This window comes from Ziziphus jujuba, chromosome 2, assembly GCF_031755915.1.
Source record: "Ziziphus jujuba cultivar Dongzao chromosome 2, ASM3175591v1".
NCBI classification, from domain to species: domain Eukaryota; kingdom Viridiplantae; phylum Streptophyta; class Magnoliopsida; order Rosales; family Rhamnaceae; genus Ziziphus; species Ziziphus jujuba.
Genome location: NC_083380.1, coordinates 32,244,296 through 32,254,489, shown reverse-complemented (window position 1 = coordinate 32,254,489; position 10,194 = coordinate 32,244,296). Strand labels below are relative to the sequence as shown.

The 10,194-nt window shown below is 35.2% G+C and overlaps 2 protein-coding genes across 2 annotated transcripts; both read left to right on the top strand.

The window, feature by feature from the left end:
• The first annotated feature begins 1,794 nt into the window (after positions 1-1,794).
• On the top strand, positions 1,795-2,918 carry LOC132800803 (protein REVEILLE 7-like). The gene is made up of 3 exons (XM_060815104.1): positions 1,795-1,803; positions 2,013-2,357; positions 2,477-2,918. Exons 1-3 carry the CDS (start codon positions 1,795-1,797, stop codon positions 2,525-2,527), a joined length of 405 nt encoding a protein of 134 aa, XP_060671087.1. The 3' UTR covers positions 2,528-2,918.
• A 3,533-nt stretch (positions 2,919-6,451) lies between these two features.
• LOC125422743 (rust resistance kinase Lr10) lies at positions 6,452-6,832 on the top strand. Its single transcript, XM_048474873.2, has one exon. It carries the CDS (start codon positions 6,452-6,454, stop codon positions 6,830-6,832), a length of 381 nt encoding a protein of 126 aa, XP_048330830.1.
• Positions 6,833-10,194: the final 3,362 nt, after the last annotated feature.

Here is a 10,194-nt window from a genome sequence, read left to right as displayed (position 1 = left end):
CCCTGAGCTTAGCTTTCATCTCTTGCCAAGTACCAATGGGTGGTAATCCCATTCTCCTTAAATCTGCTTCAACACCCATCCACCAAATTTTGGCAAGACCTACTAGCTTCATCTTAGCGAACCTTACTCTCCGATCATCATCCATATCATACCAATCAAAATATTCTTCAATGGAAGAAAGCCAATCAGCAAACTCAGTTGGATTTACTTTACCTTTGAAATCTGGTACTTCAATCTTTACCCTCTTTATGATGTCATCAAAAGTATTGTGACGTCCTTGTGTTGATTGCAATATATCTCTCACCCAATTAGGTGTCTGTTGGGCTGTAGGGAAAGGCACTTGAGCAATTGTCTGTGCTGGCAGCTTCTCTTGACTTTTATCATCATTGGCTTCAGGATTCTCATCTTGTTCATTGTTAGTTGAAGAACTGCTAGGTTGAGATATTTGGGCTTCAGTATTACTAACCTGAACATTAAGAGACTCCACTTGTTCGACCATACGAATAAATAATTCTTCAAATTGATTGTCAATTATTCTACCTCTAAAACTCTTTCCAGATCTTGTAGTCATGATTCCTTAATTCAAAGAAACAATCTGATCACTGAACACTGTTCATGTCGGATTACTGTTCATGCCGAAGGGTTACTGTTCACGCTACGGGTTACTGATTACTGTTGACGGAACTGCTTACACAGCTAGGGTTGGAACCAGGCTCTGATACCAAACTGATGTAGGATAGATAGGGAAATAAAGAAAATAGAAAAGAAATAGAAAGGATTCTGCTATCACACTAGATTGATTTTAGGAATCACTCCCAAAACCCTAGGCATCACACCTAAGTTTGTTTTGCATTACACAAAACTAGAGAAAATAATCTCATAAAATTCTTGTAATATTGATTAACTCCTCCAAGAATTACAAAGAACCCTATTTATATTAAAATCATCTAATAACATTAGGAAACTAAAATAATATGAAACCTAGTTAAATAAGGAAACTAATAACATTAAGAAACTGAAAACAATAGGAAACCTAATTAAATAATAAAATACTCTAATTAAAAATAGGAAACTAAATTAATCTACTAAAATCCTTGAAAATCCCAAATAAGCCCATCTTGTCCTAGATCATGCCAAATTAATGTTTGGGCCTTAGAATCTGTTTTTCCTCTTCTCTGATAAGTTTTCAGAGGTTCTTTCCATCTTGCATCATTGGTATTCAGTTGCAGTTAATTGACTCGAACAAATTGCTGGAGAAGCCTCGCAGTTTGTCTTGGTCATTTCCTGTTCTAAATGTCTTTTACTTATTTATTTATTTTTTGCTGATACTTTAGTGTCTTGCTTTGTGTCTATTTAATTGGCTTAATATGCAGAGTTAGGTCCACTTTCTAATAGCTTAAAAGTTTTTGAAACTAATGATAAGGCTACCTTAGTCTAACAACAATGTTAGACCAGAGAGTTGATAGAGAGGGGGATGAGTTTTAAATATTATGTGTGAAAAAAAGGATAATGCAAAGGCTAACTAATCATGGGATGGCTATGCTTTAATAACAATGATGATGAGTTTTAAATAATATGTGTGAAAATTTGGCAGAGGAGCACTATGATATGTAATTTCCTTTGTTAATTTATTTCTCTTTATATGGTTTAGAGAATCAACCAACCAACAAATTGATAGCCCAGGTGACTCATAGCTCCCCTCTCGCCCATACCAATACTCTTCAAATTCGATATCCTTTTGCAGTGACCCTGTGATAAGGGCTTTATAAGTCTTCGTTGACCAACCTTGTCGCAATGACTGGAGTATATTTAATGTAGACTTTTAAATATTTTTATGAAATTTGTTTAAGTGATTACTTTTGCAAAGTTAATGAAATTAGTTGCAGAATTAAGAAAGATTGTCAAACTTTTCTATACTTTCATTTTGAAAGATTTCTATAGGTATGGATAGGTTTTCATTGACATTTTTTTTTTTTTTAGCTGAAAAAAATAAAAAAGATGTCTCCTGGTAGTATCAAAGATATCAGGCCGTTCAAAGCCTATGCTCTCCTTATCCTCGGAAATCAGTTGATTTTTTTAAAGGAACATCAGTATCAAATCAAACTGAAAGGTCTTCATCTCCTGAGGAAGGCACAAAATCTCCCATTTCAGTTTTATCTACTCTTGGTTCAGAAGCTGTGGACGCTCCAGCTTCATATCAGCATAGCAAAAGCTCTCCTTCATCAACTTTATGTACTACTGATATGCATTCTCACAGTTTGTCTCCTCTTGAAAAGGAGAATGATTACACCACATCAAATTCTTCTGCGGAAGAAGGGAAAGGATCTTTGCCTATCTTGGAGAATGTATTGTGCACGGTATACTGATAATATCCACTCAAGCCTCTTTATATATAAAATGAAAAGAAATGTCTTTGTAGCTAAGATTCTGATTGGTTCCTTTGTTTGACTGTTCCTTTGTTTATCTGGATATACAGAAATTCGAACCAGGTTCCAAGGATACCTTGTGCCAAAGAAGAAGTTGCTGAGATGTCAGCTTCCACAAGTATCGAGCTTTTTGGAAGGACTGTTTCACTGTTGGACCCTCAGAAAGAATCTCCTCCTGGTGCGGAGGATTGTAAGGTATCAATATCTAAGACTTAACAAGCCGATTCTGACATTGAGGATGAGAAGGCTGTTCAAACATTACCCTCAGATAAATTAGACACATATCTGTCTCTTAGTGGAGTTGTTGGAAATTGGAATCCATTGCCATGTGGTGCTCCGATTATTCAAATGGAGAACCAGAAAGAGAGCCCCAACTCTGTAGAAGGTGATCCTCCTCTGCTGTGGTGGACTTTGTACCAACTACCATTTTATTATCTCCCTGGATATAAACAAACTGCAGTTGAGACAGTCAGTTCTTGTGTGGATGAAAGACAAGGAAAGATCTTGCTCTGATTCGAATGAGGGATCATTTGGAGTGGAAAATGTAGGAGAGAAGAATATAGAGACTGTTGATTCTTCATGTCCAGAACCCCGTTTTTAGGAAAGAGTTAGCCCCTGTAGTTCTAGGAAGGGGTTTGTGCCATACAAGCGGTGTTTAGCAGAAAGAGGCATGGATTCTTCAGTGAGAGTTTCGGAAGAGAGGGAGAGACAACGGACTCGGGTTTGCTCATAGTTCTCACTGCTAAATTTTCTCTTGAACTTGCATCTAGTTATTTGCCTCTTTGCCTCTAATTGTAGTAGCACAAACTCATCTTCGTATTTGATTTGTTAGTATTTTTGCCCCTGGCTCATCATCATCATATGCAGAAGATGGCAGAGACGTTGAGAGCTAATTGGGGTTGTGCATTAAAAGTACTTTATCCTTATTTGAATGGTTCAAAATTGACTAGAAGCCCAGAGGAAGAAAAGGTACAAGCGTTTATGGGGCTTTGAAAATCTTACATGGTGATTCAAGTTGAGCACAAAACTGTAATTGTCCATTTTCCATGTTTTCTAGTATGTTTAAAGAATATTTTTCGGGCTTTGTTGCAAATAGTTGTAACTTTATTGTAGACTAATTTTTTTTTTTTTGGGGGTTAAATTACACTCTTTTGAAGTAATAATGCATGCTGTTATTTATCTTTGCGCTTAGACGAAAAATAAACAAAAGAAAAATAAAAAGAAAGGGGGATCAGAATGCAGAGATTATTCATTGATTTGCAAAATGAAATTGTCTGGGCATAGAAAATGAAAAAAAAAAAAAAAGAAGGAAAAAAGAAAAAAAAAAAAGAGAAGAAGTCTATTACGTGAGAACAAAGAATTCTTCTGAAATTTGTCATGCCTTTTGTTTCCCCCACATTTCAATCATTTCTGTCACATCGGACAATGTACTCATGATATACTTTATCGTGGAATCTATGCCAGGTATCACCTCCCTTTATTTATTTATTTAATTTAATTTAATTTAATTAATTAATTAATTTTTTTTTTGTGAGAATGCCACGGATCACCTAGCAAAAGAAATCTATTCCATTTACTGTTATTTACCATATCCACAAACTCTGTTAACAATAATACAGCAATTTTACATTGGTTTTGTTGACTTCTGTAATAAGAAATATGCAAAGTGTGCGCAAACAAAGAAAATGGGTAACTCATTACCCAAAAAAAAAAAAAAAAAAAAAGAGAAAAAAGGGAAAATGGGTAACTTTTTTGTGACAGATCACCTAACTTTTGCAATATTTTCACTATTTCTTCATGTATGTTTTATTCCATAGGGGGTTCACATAAGCAACAGCCAAATCTAAGTTTCTTTCATACATATATATATATATATATATATGCATCATAGTTTCAACGTGGTAAGAAAAATATAAATGCTTTCAGGCATTAAATAAATTTTGGTGTTTCTAATTTTGATTAGGGACATTCCTTTTTTTTTTTTTTTTAATAGTAATTTTGACTTTCCAATTATGAAGATGAATGAGCTAGAACGAAGACATTAAGCCCCTACCTTGGAAAAGTGATTCATATTGATAATGACATGTCAACAGAACTTTGTCTACAACGCACATCAATAATCAACATTTCCCTGATAGGCTTGGTATATGTATGTGGGACATGAAGAAGAAGAAGAAGAAGAAGAACGATGATAGAGCAGTACTTGCATTTGTGATAAGGTCATGGTGATTGGAAGACCCTCTTCTTCATTCATAGGTAAGCATCTTCCTCCTCATTTTGGTGGTGTTTTCATCAAACTAGCAATGCAAAGAATAATCATGATGATGATCATCATTGCCCTCCATCTTCATGTGGAAAAATCGCCAATATAAGCTACCCTTTTCGTCTCCAAACAGATCCACCAAACTGCGGGAATCTCAGGTACAATCTTTCTTATGAAAACAACAATCATTCCACTATCTTAGACTTATTCAGGAAAATACTACGTTGAGGCAATCAATTACAATAACTACACGATATGAGTGGTGGATTTCAATATTGTTGGCAATGATAATGGTAATTGCTCTTCCATCCCTCGTTACTCTTTGTTCGATTGTAACTTCAGTGGCAGCGATCCATATCTTTTTTGGATGGATAGTCAAAATGGAAATTATTAATATAGGAAATTAGATTCCAAGGCTGTGACTTTCTTGAAGTGTGAAATTCCGGTGGAGTCTCCTCTTTATAAAGCCATTACTACTCCTCCATGCACTAATAGTAGTAGAGCTACTACTACTTTATCAAAAAATGAATATGCTTATGTGAAGGTTGGTAAAACATATCCATCTGAGTTACATGATTCTTGCCATATAGAGCACATGGCCATGATCACATCTTGGAAGCAAAGAATTTGGGAAAACAGCAACAACATTTCCTACAAAGACCTACACAATCAATTTGTATATGGCTTTGAGCTTTCTTGGTTGCCAAGTTTTTCTGTCAACAGTCAGTTGGGTGAGCATTGCTACATCCATGAATCCAACAACAAGGTCCAGTGTGGTAAGGATATATAAGTACAAAAAGAATTATTATTATTATTATTTTTGTGGAATATGATTATCTAACAATATTTATCTGTTTCTAATGTATAGGTATCATTATCATTCTTTATGTTGAAAATTGTGAGGATCTTTTCTCATTATCCTAATAAACGATATTACCATCCTACAATCAGTTTTCAGATAGTACTGCTTAATGCTGTTTACTAAATATGAGAAACTTTTCTTCTTTTTTGTTTTTTTTTTTTTGGGGGGGGGGGGGGGGGGGGATGCAAATATGAAAATTGATTCTTGACAGTTTATTTGTTAGAATTCTTTGATATTCTATCAGATAGCACGCACAAAAAAAAAATAAAATGATTGTGATCATGATTTTTTTAGGCAATTAATTTATTTACCTTTTTTTTACCATAGGGTCTTCTTTGTTCTTGCAGTTCTTCTTAACGTCGAAGTACTCTTTCTTATACATTGGTAAATCCTTAATTTACATTTCCCAGCTTTTTGTCTATCATAAGCAATTTGAGAATTCAATTCTGCATATGTAAATACGTACAGTACTTGTGTTTATACATGCGGATTTGAATACAAGGTTAATGCTGCAAATGCAAGTAGATTGATGATTTATATACTTTAACAGGAATTTAGTGGAATTGAAAAGCGTATACATACTAATTAAATAAAGTAGGTCACACGTTTAAAATTTATGTGACATGTTAATTAACGATTTCTCTATCTGTAAGATAAGTTTGACATATTTTTGTGAACTCTATAAATTGAAGTTTGAGAGCAATTTTCCACTCATTTGGTAAGTTTACCTGCAGCTTTGCTTCTAGGATGGAAATTCATACTTGGCATTCCAATTGTAATTGCATTTTTCATCTACAAATGGCGAAGGCGGCATTTATCAATGTATAATATTATTGAAGAATTCTTACAAACTAACAATGACCTCATCCCATAAGGTACTCATATTCTGATATAAGAAAGATGTCTAGGGGTTTTCAAAACAGATTAGGGGAAGGAGGTTATGGTTCTGTCTATAAAGGAAAGCTTCGTAGTAGAAGTCTAGAAGCAATCAAGATGTTAGAAAAATCTAAAGCCAATGGGCAAGATTTCATCAATGAAGTTTCTATTTCTACCATCAAAAGGATTCACCATGTCAATGTGGTGCAACTAGTTTGTTATTGTGTTAAGGGATCAAAGCATGCTCTTTTGTATAATTTTATGTCTAATGGATCTCTCGATAAATATCCTTTTTCTTCAGAAGGAATTGACTCCTTAGATTGCAAGACAATGTGTGAAATTTCTCGTGAAGTGGCTTGTGGTATTGAGTATCTCAATCAAAGATATGCAAGTCTTGCGTTTTGATATTAAACCGCATAACATTCTTTGGATGAGAATTTTATTTCAAAGTTTTCTGGATAATAAAATGGTCTCTCTAACAGCAGTAAGAGGAACCATGGGATACATAGCTCTGTAGTTGTTTCACAAAAACATTGAAGGAGTTTCTAACAAAGTGGATGTTATAGTTTTGGAATGTTATAATGGAAATGACCAGCGGAAGAAAGAATTTTAATGTGGCTGCAGAGCATACAAGTCAAATTTACTTTCCTTCATGGGTTTATAATCAATTCAAGGAAGGAAAGGACAGAAATGGGAGATGCAACGGAGGATGAATCAAAAATAAGAAAGAAGATGATTATAGTAGCATTATATGTATACAAATGAATCCAAGTGATCGACCTACAATGAACAGAGTCAAAGAGATGCTTGAAGGAACAGTTGAAAGCCTACAAATGCCTCCCAAGCTTTTTCTATGTCCACAAGAAAAGCCTCTAAATGATGAAAGTGAGAAATCAAATTCAAGAACCTCAACAACAGCTTCAAATGACGACTCCAAAAAGATTAATTAGTCAGATTATAGAATCAAGTTAAGAGATATAGTATAAGAATAGTTGCTTTATTGTTTTCACATTTTCCAGGACAAGTTTGCTTTTATCCTTTTTCTTTACTATTTTTAGAACCATATACTTAGTTTCAAATTAATCTTTTTCCTTTAGGAAACAGAGTAATATATGTTGGGGGATGATTTGGATTGGATTGGTCCAATATTTGGTTTATTGTTATCCACAATTCACATTAACTTGCTTAATGTTATGGTAAACTCACTATATTACACTTTATACAAACACATGTACAAAACTCTTGCTTTTGAGACACCACTCACTGTTGGAGACAGAGGACTAAAGGAGAAACCAAGAAAATTGATTTTTATTAATATAAAACAATTGGTACACTCTCACGTATAAAGAGAGCAACACACACTAACACACTCACACTCACTTGATTTTTGACTTACACTAGGACACAAAACACCTTTTCATACTCTTCTCACTCAAAGGACACACACTCACACTCACACGTACAGCACTCTCTTTTTTTTCTATTGCTATTGGACATAACACTTAACTCATACATCACCACCTATTTATAGAAGAGAAAGTCGGCTGTCGATACTTCTAGAAATATTTAATTATAGATATTTTTCTCATCACTTCCAAGGCACTAGTTGTTCTCCATTTTTAAAAGAGAAAACAAGATAACTCTAGATTCTTCTAGGGAGCTAAGTCGACATTGATATTTATCAATACTCCCCCTCAATGTTGACTCTCTTGATTGATTCTCTATTCACCATGTTGAGCATTTCTCTTAACTTTGTAAGCTTGGTAATATTGAGTGCTTTAGTGAATAAGTCTGCCGCTTGATCTTCCGTTTTAACGTGTTGCATTTTAATTTCTTCTAGTAGTACTTTTTCTCTGATAAAATGATAATGTATCTCCACATGTTTTGTCCTTGCATGAAATACCAGATTCTCTGCCAATTGTATTTCTGATTGGTTATCACAATGGAGAGAAACTACATAGTCAACTTGTTGATGTAAATCTTCAAGTAGTTGTCTTAACCACATACCTTCTTGGCCTGCCATAGCAGCTGCTCTATATTCTGCTTCTGTAGTTGACAGAGACACAGTTGGTTGTCTTTTACTGCACCAAGATACTGTTCCTGAACCAAGGCTGAATATATATCTAGTAGTCGATCGTCGTGTATAATGATCTCCAGCATAGTCGGCATCACAATAACCAACCAGCTTGCATTCTTCTCCTCTTTTATACAGAAGCCCCAAGTTTATAGTGCCTTTAATGTACCTTAATATTCATTGGACTGCTTCCAAGTGAGGTTTCTTTGGACTTTGCATATACCGACTTACAACTCCAACTGCAAATGAAATATCTAGCCGTGTCAGTGTTAAATAGATAAGACTTCCTACCAATTGTTGGTACATAGTAGCATCCTCCAAGTCTTTTCCTTCATATGCAGATAGCTTAGCATTCACCTCCATTGGAGTTGATATTGGCTTGCAGTCCAACATTCCAAATTTTTGTAATAGATTCTTTGCATACTTTTGTTGACCAAGAAATAAACCTTTCTCTGTTCGGTCAACTTCGAGTCCAAGGAAGTGCTTGAGCTCCCCAAGTTCCTTCATCTGGAAGCGAACTGATAAATTTCTCTTTGTTTGAGAGATTTCATCTTCATGATCTCCTATGATAATTAAATCATCCACATATACTAGCACTATTGCTAGTTTTGTTCCTTCAGTCTTCACAAATAAACTAGAATCTGCAGAAGATACTATATATCCACTTTGAAGAAGGAACTCTACAATCTTACCGTACCATGCCGCGGAGCTTATTTTAGACCATAAAGTGCCTTCCTTAGCTTGCACACGTACTCTGGATTAGTTTTGCTTTCAAAACCCTTTGGCTGTATCATATAAATTTCTCTGTCTAGATCTCCATTCAAGGAGGCATTCTTCACGTCCATTTGCCACAGCTTCCAGTCTTTACTTGCTGCAAGTGCTAGTAGAACACGTACAGTAGTGATCTTTGCTACTGGACTAAACATCTCATCATAGTCTAGTCCATATTGCTGTGAGAATCCTCGTGCGACTAAACGAGCTTTATATCTTTCAATTGATCCATCATGATGAGTTTTTATCTTATAAACCCATTTACAGGATATGGGTTTTACAGTTTTAGGTTTAGGCACCAAATCCCAAGTTTGATTTTGATTTAATGCAAAAATTTCTTCTTCCATAGCCTTTCTCCATTCATGATATTTAGATGCTTCTTCATATGATGTAGGTTCTTTTATATCCTCCATTTCTGTTATTACTACATTAGCATACTTGGGATTTGGTCTTCGTTGTCTGCTCGATCTTCTTGGTTGTGGAGTTGTCTCTTCGTCATTTTGTTGAAGATTCGACCCGATGTTCTCTGGTATTCCTTGATGTACACCAGACCGCTAGGGACTTTGAGATGATATCGTAGGCTCGCCTGCTACAGTCGGCTCGTCTTCTCCTTCATTTGTTGGCTGGCATGCTTCATATTCTTGCTCCCCCATATTTTGTTGCAGCTTGACCTCAATCTCCTTTGAATTTGGCAACTCTGTATTTTGAGGTGCCCACCAAGAAGATGCTTCATTGAACACCACATTTCGTGAAGTATAACATCGTCCAGTATTAGGGTCACAACATCTCCACCCTTTTCTTTGGCTATCATATCCGACAAAAATGCATCTTATTGCCTTCTTATCAAACTTCATGCATAAGTGAGAAGGAACAAACACATAGCAAACATAGCCAAAGATTCGAAAGTGGCTTGCTGTGGGTT

Excerpts from the sequence above, each read along its gene's own strand:
- LOC132800803 (XM_060815104.1), top strand. Across the intron at positions 2,358-2,476 it reads TGGAGAATGTATTGTGCACG|AAATTCGAACCAGGTTCCAA; the intron begins GTATACTGATAA and ends CTGGATATACAG.
- LOC125422743 (XM_048474873.2), top strand. The coding sequence starts at position 6,452 with ATGTCTAGGGGTTTTCAAAACAGATTAGGGGAAGGAGGTTATGGTTCT.